This window comes from Thermobia domestica, chromosome 8 (assembly GCF_964235325.1).
Source record: "Thermobia domestica chromosome 8, izTheDome1.hap1.1, whole genome shotgun sequence".
Lineage (NCBI taxonomy): Eukaryota > Metazoa > Arthropoda > Insecta > Zygentoma > Lepismatidae > Thermobia > Thermobia domestica.
Genome location: NC_137461.1, coordinates 258,916,259 through 258,929,159, shown reverse-complemented (window position 1 = coordinate 258,929,159; position 12,901 = coordinate 258,916,259). Strand labels below are relative to the sequence as shown.

The 12,901-nt window shown below is 33.7% G+C and overlaps 1 protein-coding gene across 1 annotated transcript in view; it reads right to left on the bottom strand.

The window, feature by feature from the left end:
• Positions 1-6,783: 6,783 nt before the first annotated feature.
• SiaT (beta-galactoside-a-2,6-sialyltransferase) overlaps positions 6,784-12,901 on the bottom strand; it is a 55,892-nt gene continuing 49,774 nt past the window's right edge. The window contains exon 5 of the mRNA XM_081769665.1: positions 6,784-12,251. Coding sequence (XP_081625791.1) covers positions 12,008-12,251 — 244 coding nt within the window. The 3' untranslated portion in view covers positions 6,784-12,007. The remainder of the gene's footprint in view (positions 12,252-12,901) is intronic.

Sequence of the window (12,901 nt, the reverse complement as noted above, 5' to 3'; positions counted from 1 at the left end):
TTTGGTGGTGGCTGTCCATAATATTAGCTTTAAATGCTTATTAACTTGAATGCATGAACTACATTTCAGCAGCAGCAAAAGTGCATCCGCACTCTCATTTGTTCTTTCATCAATAACTTAGATTGCTTCTTCTCTACGTCAAAGAACAGTACTACAATGCGTCAATTTCTTCTTTTATTTTCTCTTTTGAAAATTTAACATTTCACGCTTATGCCCTGTAGGTTAAAGAGACCGATGATTAACGGAAATGAATGATTCTAAGAATTGGTGGACTGACAGTGGAGAGTTTCAGAAAGTCGATGGACACGATGTTATCCACCATAAACTTACATGAACTAAGATCGAACCAGGGACCTCTTACATTCGTAAGCGCTATACCGCTAAGCACCGTCTCCCTCCCCCTTCCCCCTGCTCATACCTCCTTAAGTAGAGTTACTACCTTACAGACTAAATAGAGGATATTTTTAGATTTCACTAAAAGATTTATTATCTATTACTCGACAAATCTGTTAGTAGCATAGCAGAGAGGGACAAAATTCTTCACCAATATAAGTGGAGTTAACGTTTTCCATTAGTATATTACTGTACTATTGATTAGTATATATATATAATCCAGGGTGTTACAAATCAACACCGACAACGTTTGAGAGGTGATTCCTGACACCAAAATAAGATGAAAACTATAGACCAACCTGCGTGCAGAAATTTGTCATTTCGGAGTTATAAGCTGCCGAAAACATGAAAAAATGAACTTTAAAGGCCCATAGTCCCAATAGTATGAGACCTACCATACTTGGGTCAAGACTTCACTTAGGAACTGATGTGACCTATCCAAATATCCATGTTTCAAAATCCTGCGGTACTTCCGCCACAATTTTTATAGAGGTAGTTTGTGAGTACTTCAAATTATATGCCAGTAGCCAAATTCTCTATAAAAATTGTTGGGTGAGTACTGCAGGATTCTGAAACATGTGTTTTTGGATAGGGCACATATTAGTTCCTAAGTGAAGTCTTGACCCGACCACGTAAGTCCCATAGTTTTGGAGCTATGGACCTTTAAAGTTCATTTTATCATGTTTTCAGCAGCCTATAACTCCGAAATGACGGATTTCTGCACCCAAGTTGGTCTATACTTTTTGTCTTATCTTAGTATCAGGAATCACCTCCCAAACGTTGTCGGTGTTGTTTTGAAACCCGCTGTATATTACTCCCTGCTGTGCCCCAAATGATGCTCCTAGCGAGAAAGCATGACTTACATAAATACACATGATTTTATAATACAATTACAGAATTATTACAAATTTCATATAGATTACAAATCTAGAATAGCTGTCTGTACTCCAAAAAGCAGGGTATTTTCCCATTTTGCTAAATCCTTGCCCGGACCATTTTTAGCACTGAAAAAAAAAAAAAAAAAAAAAAGTCTACCAACCCTGTTCTTAAGTAATGGCCAAACAATAAGTAAGGGGAAGGTACGCATTTTTGCTGGTGACAATACTAATAGTTTTCTTCACAACTGCCACGAAGGGGGGAAAGTGGAGTTTTACCCTTAATGTCAGTCATCTAATTCCTCTCGCAAACGGTTTTCTTTATTCCTACATTCTCGACGTCTGAAAAGTTGTAAGGGAATTTTGGATTAGTCCTTAAACCAAAATAATCAATACAAAGATCTTAATAAACATGTCTAAGGAAACACATCCTTAGTTTCAAAAACAGAAGCTATCGAAAATGCAGATTTAATCTTTGTAACTCAATGCTGGGTACCCAACGGCATTTATACTTACATTTGTGATCTCTACGATAGGTTTAATTTTCCACAGAACATCAAAACTAAGAAACGAATGACAATGACAGTCAAATTTCTACAAACATGACGGCCAGTAGAAAATCCTATTGGCGAGACTTTAATTACGATATTTAGCACTAATTGTAAATTATTTTTACTTTAAGGTCATGAATTTTATTTTATTATTATTATTATTATTATTATTTTTTTTGGACGTCTCTTATAATGCGAGAAGTAGTAAGGGTGGGATAATACTTAAATTTATATATATTGGTAATTCCAAGTCAGAAACGACCCGTATTATGACCACTACTTACAAGAAGTTTCCTTGCTCAATTTGGTGTCCAAAGCTCGTATACATATTTTTGACACACCCTGTATATTAAAATCCAATTACAGTGAAACTCCTTTCAGTGACCACCTCTGCTTGTCTTTTTAATAATAATAATAATAATAATAATAATAATAATAATAATAATAATAATAATATAATAATAATAATAATAATAATATGAAATGCTGATAATGTATTTTAAACGCCTATTCAACGATGACTCCTCATCCCACCCATGAGGCGGGGAGACAGGCATATGGTGCCCTCTTAACCGGGTATTTCTTGTTTTCATCTATGAAACAACCTACTAGCAATACAATATTACACATAGATGAAAACTATTCTATACTATAGTTACATTTGTTACTAATAAAAAAGCATGACTGATCAGCGGCAGAACACTTAACTTTTGATGCAAGGGGTTCCTGGTTCGATTTCAGTCCATGTAAGTTCTTTTCGCGGATAACATTATGTCCGTGGTTTTTTCGAGGCTCTGCAGTTTTCTCTCACATTCTCCACCAAATCTTTCATAATTATTCATCAACTTCCATTAATCATCGTCCCATTTAGCCCACAGGGTATACAACAGCTGGGACGTGAAACAACGGATTTTCTTTCATTTTTCAGGTTCTGCAAACTACTGTGAATTGGATCATGAGAATGTTGTAGTGTACATTATTATTACCGATTTTCTTCCTTGTCCTCAGAAATCATCGGGCTCAGATGATAATAAAGAGATTCAGACTTCCCAATGTATTGCAGAAGGCCTTAAGGAACGACTTACCAAATGCATAAGATAACGCGTTTTACGAACTCTGATGTTAGGGCGAGTATTTCAGTTGTATTTAATCAGCTGACACTCGAGCCTCTTCGCTAAGTTCACTTCTAGTGTTTTTAATTTTAGTGAATAACGTAAAGACAATGAAGAATGTGATTAAAAAAAAAAAAAAAAAAAAACTTTTTTTAAAACAAAATTTAACTGACTTCAAGAAGCGCTTTCAAAAGCAGAAAATGATCTATTATTATTATTATTATTATTATTATTATTATTATTATTATTATTATTATCTTTAAAAAAAAACGGATAACGCAATAGAATGCGATGTTGCTTGAGGGCAACACTGCCCAATAAAGGGTTAAAATCAGTACATGTATGTTGAAGTTATGCGTAACTTTGCATACAATAAAGTCGGTTAACTACAGTATTAACACAACTGCATCCTTTGACGTGTTTCATTGTTTAGCTCCGAAGACTATAATAATCAGCTCTGGTGAAATTTATACGGGACCATCCGAAAAGTGTACTCTTGTAAACAAATAGAAGACTTTATCAAAATAGGTGTCCCTACGTCGATGTTATACCTAAACATACCCTACAACGTATGTATACGAACGGTTCGAACTAAGAACATCCTCGTTTGTTGACGTAGTTTAAAAGAGTATAGAAAGTAGCCCGTTAATACCTTCAGAAATGCTATTAAATAAACGAGTGACTGTTTCCAGACTCTTCTTGTACCCAAAAAATATGGGTGCGCAGTAAAGTAGAGTCCCGGCACTCGATAACTCAACAGCCCGGATAACTGGGCCACACCTTGGCAGGGCAGAAAAAAAGGCCCCGTGTGCAGACCTGTTCAAGGTCATTGACCGTATGCGTAAAAAAAAATAGCTAGTTGACTATTGTGCTGCCAAAATGTCTTGAGCCGTGGCAAAAATGCGAACTAAAGCTCACACCCTCAACACACCCATGCGTTGAGCCAATAAGGGTTGCAAAGCGAGAGAGCCTTAACCAAAGGGAGTGGAATTCTTTCAGCCGATAGCAGCGCTTGGAACGGAAGACAAGGTGTTACATCAATGTGATATATCTTTAGTTAATTTTCATCATAGACAGCTTTATGCCTTCATAAAGTATTTTTCTGAAGTCTGTCTTAGGTAAATTACTGTACGGTGTATATTCATTAATGTTCATTTTAATGTACACAATTGTTTAACGGTAATTGGGCAGTTTATTCTCTGTTGTATTTTCAAGCAAGCAATACATACAAGAACAGTACTTCTGTATTTTCTGAGGAAACACTCGTACTTATTCTTTTTTAACCCTATTCCCGATAACCCATCCTTCGGTACACATTAGGCCAAGTTTTCCGGACTCTACTGTATATGAGATATGTCTGTCGGGCATTCAAATTTTCGTATTATATGAAACGCCTTGAAAACAATCGTTAGGTCATTTAATAAAGATGCTATCTGGCTCTCTTTCTAAATTTTTGATTTTATTCATTGCCATTAAGTTACCTACTAAAATACTAAAAAGTGAGGTGACCTTACCGAAGAGCTTTAAGGTTGGTTTAAAGGGACAAGCTTTGCCGATAGATGTCACTACAGTCTTCGTATATCTCTTTTGTATTTTTTACCTTTCACAAAAATTCACGATTTCTCTTACAAATTTCAACCTAGAGACTTCAAATTTTTAGAGAAGGAACTTCATAACCTATCGAAGGCAATAATCCGTGTCGATTTTTTATATAGAATTTTCTTCATTGTTGAAATGGCTTGATTATTGAAATGGATATCCAAACCTTTGACAATATAACTGTTTCAACAATGAAGAAAATTCTAAATAAAAAATCGGCACAGATTGTTGCCTTCGACAGGTTATGAAGTTCCTTCTCTAAAAATTTAAAGTCTCTAGGTTGAAATTTGTAAGAGAAATCGTGAATTTTCGTGAAAGGTAAAAAATACACGAGAGAGATACGAAGACTGTAGTGACATCTACCGGCAAAAATTTGTCCCTTTACACCAACCTTAAGAAAAGAAATTGTTCAGAAAATATTCATCATACAACGTGAGCATTGGACTTAATTCCAAATAATGAAAAACAGAGGTTCGTTATTCTTGCAATGGAATGAAAGATGCCAAAAATTTTAATCGATGCCTTTTTCTTCTGAAGGGTAATACACCCATCCAGATTTACACTACAGTATCGTGTGTGTGTTTCGCATTCGTATACATAACAAAGATACCGTGTTGAGAAAAAGCAAGTAACCAACTCTTTTTGATGACCAATTTTAAGATGAACAAGCGTTGTTCGCTCATAGAAGTTTCTCAATACTAAATTTAACAAAACTAAAATGGGAAGTTAGGAAATCCGGCATTGCTATAATTATGACAAATTATTATGAGCGAACATGAATGATGGGGAAAAAAGTATACTTTTTTCACTAGGAAAAAAGAGGATTAAAAAATTACTACAAATATGTTGTCTACTAGAAAATGCTATTGGTCAGTCTTTAATTACATTTACAGCTAATTGCAAATTAGCAAATTATGTTTACTTACAATGTTTTTTTAAGAAATATATTTAAAACATGAATTTAAAAGTCACAAGAAAAAATATACTATAAAAATTCTGTTATGGCACAGTCATTTACTAAGAATTAAGTTAATGAATATTAATTTATATTTAACAATTTAACAAGATCTTGATTAATAAGTTTTGTATACACATTAGTAATCAATATTAGCAATTATTTTGTTATAAATTACTTTCAACAGAATATTAACTACATCTGAATATATGTATATAATACACATAGTTAAAGCTTACAACAATAACAGCGACTACCAGGATTATAATATACGTATATATACAATACATATCTATATTTATAGTTACATTTATCAACCTTGCTTCACAGAAAATACTTAATGTACTTTTGAGGTGAAGTTGGTTCTCTCCCTCTTGTAGTTGCTCATGAATTATTCGAGCATAAATGCATGTAAATTAAAAGAAACAACTCAACTCAAAAAAACGTTTAAAGCAGTGGCGACGAACTACCTCTGGGACCACCCGCAGAAAAAAAAAACAAAAAACTATGCAAATCGAATTTTTTATAACTTAAGGATGGCCCTGAAGTCCCCGCGCAGCAGGGTCTAAGGGGCCGTTATGATACTGGTAGAAAGCTAACAATGCAACTGTCGCGTAGAGAATGTTTTGAAATAGTAACAGATTTTAGTCATTCACTTTCCTGCAAAGCAAAATCAACTCGGTTGCATTCAACATTCACTAATGCTCGATTTAATTATTACTTTGTTTTACTGAAGTTTAGCATCATTTTTCATCCCCGAGGCTATATACGACGTGAATCTACAGTTTAAGGCGAAATTCGAAGAGTAGAGTAGAGTAGAAGTAGTATTTATAATCAGTGCCGTGCCGTCGAAAATCAGCGCTCAGGGCGAGAGTATACAATGACGCCCTCGTACATATGAGTGAGGTCGATGGACCAACCGCGAAGCGTCCATATGGTTAGCGCGAAGCGTAAGAAAAGTTTAAAAAATAAACCATGTTTTTCCTTGATTTTGGGCACTTTTAATTACTTTTCCCTTCCATTTTATAGATGTGCACATGCATTTCCTAACATATGAGTAATATTATAGAACCATTTTCTAACGCAGAAAGAGGATTTAAGTACATACTAGTAATATTCCAAGTAATTTTTCCTCTCTCTTTTTCCTCCCGAATTTTTCGCCCCTCTTACTTTGGCGCCCGGGGCCGTCGTCCCGCTCGCTTCCCCCCCTTATAGCATGGCACTGTTTATAGTAACGAAGATATAGGAGATGGTAAGTTATTGAAAACTTAGAAATATAAAAGATCATTGGTAGTAAATATAGAAAGGCCTCGATAGTCAATTATTTATGCGCTATTGCACTTTGAAAGAACTATAGATAATATGTAAATAAAAATAATTAAAGTTTTTAGAGAACAACAAAAAATATTAGGTTGACATCAAATTAACGGTTACATGCGAGAAGATGACGATGTTCACTTAGCTTCGAACAGCCTTCAGTCAAACTTTTTATCTCCCTATCAAGCCCTGATGACCACCAAGGTGAGAACCACCTTGATTAATTAAATACATTATTAAGCTAGGAACTTGTTTTTAGTCTACATGCATTCATACTCAAACATATTACGAAAATTGGAAATAAAAGGCCGGAAATCCATTTTTAACATCTGCACAAACACATTGGCACAAACATTGTGCATTACACATTTTCGTAGACATCACACAAATGTTCTAAACTCAATAATGGTTTAAATAAATCTAAATTTGCTAGATCATATGAAATACGAAAACTAATTAACTAAAGGAATGAATTAATATCTACTTCCACCTTCAAACACTTAACAGAAAACATCTTTGAGGACAATGACTAACCACAGCTTCATATTTCCAACTCGTTTTGTTTCCTGGCACCATTCGGCAGGAAATCCTTTGAATTCTATTACAATCTCTGAAAATGCAACAGACTCATAAAAAGAAAATAAAACTATTTTGAATCAAGAAGGATATCAAATTAAACGTAATTAAAATAAAAATAGTTTAAGTTGAATATTCTTCTACCTAAATTTTCTTGTAAATCAATTAATTCACTAAAACCTTTTAAGTTGGACATTTTCTGTGGAAACAAGGGTGGCCAACTGAGATAGGTTTTAGTGTATATGTATTTTAAAATAAAACTTAAACGAATAGAATATGTTTGGAAGACTAGAAAAAACAACTGAATTTTAAATAAACAATATTGGCAGTCTCTACGCCGTCTTCCCTGCAATTCTAAGCGTAAACATGAATTACAGCCTTTAACCTTTAATAAAAATTGGGCAGATTTAATTGTTCAAGGACAACTCCATATTACTTCAATAATCACATATGGAATAATAACGATCCCTACTAGTTATACAAATAACAATTACAGTTTTCCAATTAACTTTGAAGTATATACAGTAACTACATAAACAAATTAATTAATTAAAAAAATAAATAAAATTTTGTCAAAAATCGGTCATGATATTTCATAAACAAATAAACGTATGATGTTTTGTAATATCATATAGCTTCAAATATCTACGAGGGTCATTCAGAAACTAAAGAACTATTAGGCATGGTTAAATAAAAATAAAAAAATATCAACGCAAAACTTTATTTATAAAGCCACAGGACCTTACTTTACTTTTCTATGTAATCACCATAGTTGTCAAGACACTTGTTATAACGTGAGACTAGTTTCTCAATGCCGAGGTTATACTCATTTGCCGCCAAAAGATTTGAGCCAGGCTGCCACTGCTTGCTTGAGTTCATCATCGTTTGCGAGCTGTTTTTGTATAACGTGCTGAAAGGGAAGCGATGGCTTTCCTGAATTTTATTTCGACTTTTTCCTTCAGTTCTTCCGTAACAAGTGATGGCATCCCACTCCGTTCATCATCATGCACACTGATCCTTCCTTGATTAAACATAATGCACAATTTTCCTCACTGATGACTCGTTCATTGCACTATCACCATAAACATTCTTAATTTGCCTATAAATTTCAATAGGCTTAACTTTTTGCGCGTTCAGAAAACGAATGACACTCCGTACTTCACATTTGGCGGGATTTTCGATTGGCGCCGCCAATTTGAATTGCTGCAAAAACAAGTAGCGTGATCGTACAGCATTGAGACTAGGTTCACGCTGAGGTGAAGGAAGGAGCTAACTGCTGCCCATGCGAACGCAATGCTAGAGGGAGGTGCGCAATCGTTCTTTACTTTCTGGACGGCCCTCGTAATAACTAATCAATTACAACGAACGATTTTTTTTAAAATCATAATTAGTTTAAGGTTCTTCGCCACTCTCAGCCTCAAATTTAGTCAATAACTTGAACAAAAATGAATGTAAGAAAATCTAGAAAGTTAGTAAAGTAGCATTTAAAAACTGCTATTAAACAAACTAATAACTATTTAGACAAACTTTTCTCTTTAGACTAGAAGTGTAGGGTATGTAGTTTATGACGTCATAATTGTTTGGCACTCAAACTTTCCTTTTTAGACCAAAAATGTTGGGTATGCAGTTTATGACGTCATAATTGTTGGGCACTCAAAGTTTCTTTTTAGACCAAAAATGTTGGGTATGCAGTTTATGACGTCATAATTGTTGGGCACTCAAAGTTTCTTTTTAGACCAAAAATGTTGGGTATGCAGTTTATGACGTCATAATTGTTGGGTACTTATGACCATACGAATAGTTCGTGTAATAGCATTTGGCATGTACTATTTGGTTCACTTTCAAAGTATTTCTTGTTTTTTATGCACATAAGTTATTCACTGAAATAAAAAAATGAGCGGTGAGCTTAACGAAGACATTAATTATGGTAAATTATGAGTAAGTCATTAATAAATTAATTTAAAATCAAAAATGAAATGAAATCTTTGAGTTTAACGTCCCACGATTATGCTCTTTAGTCTAAGGGATTAAAACATGATTATGGAATAATTGGTGGAATGAGAAAGTGGGAGGAAACGGAAGTACCCCAAGAAATTCCACGGAGATGATGATGTCCACCACAAACTTACTTGGTAGAAGATCGAACCAGGGACCTCACGCACCAGAAGTAAGGGCTCTGTCACTGTGCCTCCTAATTTGAAATCAAAGATACATTCAAGTATTCTTTAGCCCAAAGGGCATAATCTTAGGACATTAAACAAAAGAAAAAAAGTTCTAGTAAGCAATAAAATCACCAAATTAAACGTGCTCCTTACGTAATGATACGAATAAAAGCATCACTTAAAACTAGGAAAGCCTGTCAAACCAATATATTTATTACGTTTAATCATTAAAAACTGTTACTGACTTACTTCACATCATATACATTATTAATACCATGAGATAAAGAAAATGAAACATGGAAAAACAGAAAAAATAATAAACGATATCATAATGTGAAAACCTGCCACTTTCAGTCTTTTTTACCTGAACGTCATAACCCTTTTATCCAAAGTCAAAATGTAATTCAAGACTGCCCTATAAAGTTACATACAATAAACTCCTTTCCAAACTTAAAATAAAATTATCTTTCACGCAGGAATGACGAAAATACTAAATTACACTACAGTTTGTTCCAACATTTACAAATTAAAACAAATGTAGAACACAGATAAACTTTCCATTTTTTTGGCAAGCCTACAGTTCGTTTTTTTACTTTCCATAACAACACCTAAATAAAATACCTGACGAAGAATCTCATACCTCACGATTAGATTAAATGACTAGAATCCTTCATATCTCATACAAGATATAACATGATATAAACCTATTACAATATTGAGACTAACACATCATAATTGCAACAACACAAATCATACTTTGGGCTTTTCAAGACCTATTAAAAATGTTTTCATATGATCTGAAATCTGTATAGGTATAATAAAATACTTAAAATCAGTAACAAATTAATAAATTAACACTTTTACAGTTTTATATATTACATTAAAATAAATAAATAAAGCTATTTTCATAATGCATAACTAAAACAAGGTCCAAAACTTTCGACATTACTTAATTCGTTATTACTTAATTACATATCTTACATATTTATTTAAAGAACTAAGCTGACGCATAACAATTATTAATTTACAACTTGATATACATCAATATACCTATTTAATTGGCGGAGTTTTCAATGGGAACCCCCATCATCATCAGCGGTAATTTTCTTTTTTTTGCGTAATATCTACTGCTGTTTCTATCACATCTTATGGGGATGATTGTATTTTGATAACTTTTATTGGTATGGACAAACTTACCAGTTGAAAACTTTCAACAATTAAATAAATACAATTAAACAATTTGTGTATACCAAAGTTAATATCTTGTATACTTGTTGAAAAATTGCTGGATTTTATTATTATTATTATTATTATTTCTTACTTGATGGTATTTCTATTAAATTTGTGATAATTAAAACGATTCAAACTAAAGTCCAAAAGGAAAAAGTACAAGTTCGTTTCCTAAGTCTACAGTTTCGATATGTTTTTACAATAAACTGCTGTTACCTCAATACAAGTGCACCTGTGTAACTGATTTGTAAGCAAATGTCACTGTAATTTCTTCAATATTTCGGCTGAAAATCGTTAAATCTTGGAGGTTATTTTGAAAGTTTTAAGAAGAGAAGTGGACAAGAAAAGCTGCTGCAAGCCAGATGAGCACAGTATTTAGCGAGCACAAAAACCGGTTTTTAGGTAGCCAGATGAGCGCTGTATTAGCGAGCACAAAAAACAGTTTTATCAGAAACAAGTTTCATTTTCTAAAACCGAATTGGTTTCCTGTTAATAAAAATTCTTCCTTCTAAGTTAACTTGCTTGGAAATGAGTACTTTAAGAGCAACAACAGATACCGCTTCAGTGAAAATGACACTAGTTTCAGAAAAAAAAAATCATTTGAAGAGAACAGCTTCGGTGGAAACCGAAAGGTTTCATTTAAGAGAAAACCGAAACGTCAGTTATTCGATTTTCCGGTTCTTACAGAAACCAGTTTTGCACATCCCTACACTGTATACGTCTATTATGATCAAAGCTGAAGATTTTCAGTCGAAATATGTACGATATTACATTCACATATATAGAGGGTCAAGTAAGGTTATACCATTTTATTGTTTTTGCATCCCCGATGATACCACAATTTACTGTTGTGTTAAAGAAAATATGTCATACTTACAGTTCAGTAGCAGAAAGATAGACTTGTCTCTTTCTCATCTTTGTCTATCATATATAGAAAGAGAAGAACGGGAAGAAGTAGCCGGTTATATATATATATATATATATATATATATATATATATAAACTTGTTTAGCAATTTTTTTACTTACTTTCACAAAAGCTAATGCATCATAATAGTTATAAATCAGTCTATTCTTCAGTAATGTCTAAAGTTTTGGACCTTTGCATTTATAATAAATAAAAATAAACTTCATATATAAAAAAAACAGGTCACAAACAAAATATTTCTTAAGAAAACTTATCGGAAATAATTTTGTGACGTAATAATAACAAGTGCAGGTATAACATAAGCACCCTCTTAACACGTTAATTTATCAAAGCCAGGAACACGGACGTAACCTTCTGCAAACACTGTCTCGTCACTGGCAACATTTAAAGACAACGTGAGAAGCTTCTCAGCTGCGAGCGGATGCCACGTGCCAAACGTGCAGCCAGAATCATCCAACACATCGAAATAGTGGCAGCGCTTGGTGAGTCTCATAGAAGGTACGTACTCAAAGAGATCCACGTAGTTGCAATGAGGAAGCATCAGCACACCAGACCTGTGGAAGGAAAATAAACCATCAATGGAAGCTTTCAAAATATAATTTAATAAAACAGTAGTGAAAATGTTCCCCTTTTCAGGAGATAGTCTTCAAATTTAATAGATTTTATGATATATAAAATTTCTAATGAACATGTATAGTGTTGGTGCAAATATAGTACGATATTTTAGTATAAAAACGGTTTCGTAAACACCTTACTTGTATTATGACCACAACATAGTCCTTTATACTTAAAAAACAAAGTTTATTTCATACTACACAGAACTCTGCCATCTGCATTATTCTATCACGAGTAAAAGATAATAGGAGATTCATAGTAGCATGCTGCAACTCTTCAACTTAAAGGAACAGCAGTATCGACTAGCTCTTGCTGTCATCCACCGTGCATTGCGCTAAAGCGTGCTGTCCTCTTTTTCTTTCTTCCAAGAGACGTCAACTTTAGTTCCTTCGTTTGTGGGCCAGCTGACCCTGTCCACGTATTCGTTGCTTCAACTTTAAAAGTAACGACGCTAGTATATGGTAAACTAGCTCTAAAAGTCAATTCCCTCAGTTACCATTTGTTATTTCACGCTCTGCATAACTTTCTTACAAAATAAACTTAAATTATGTGCCAACAGTTCTTTTCCCTTAAATTGCTCCTCCTCCCC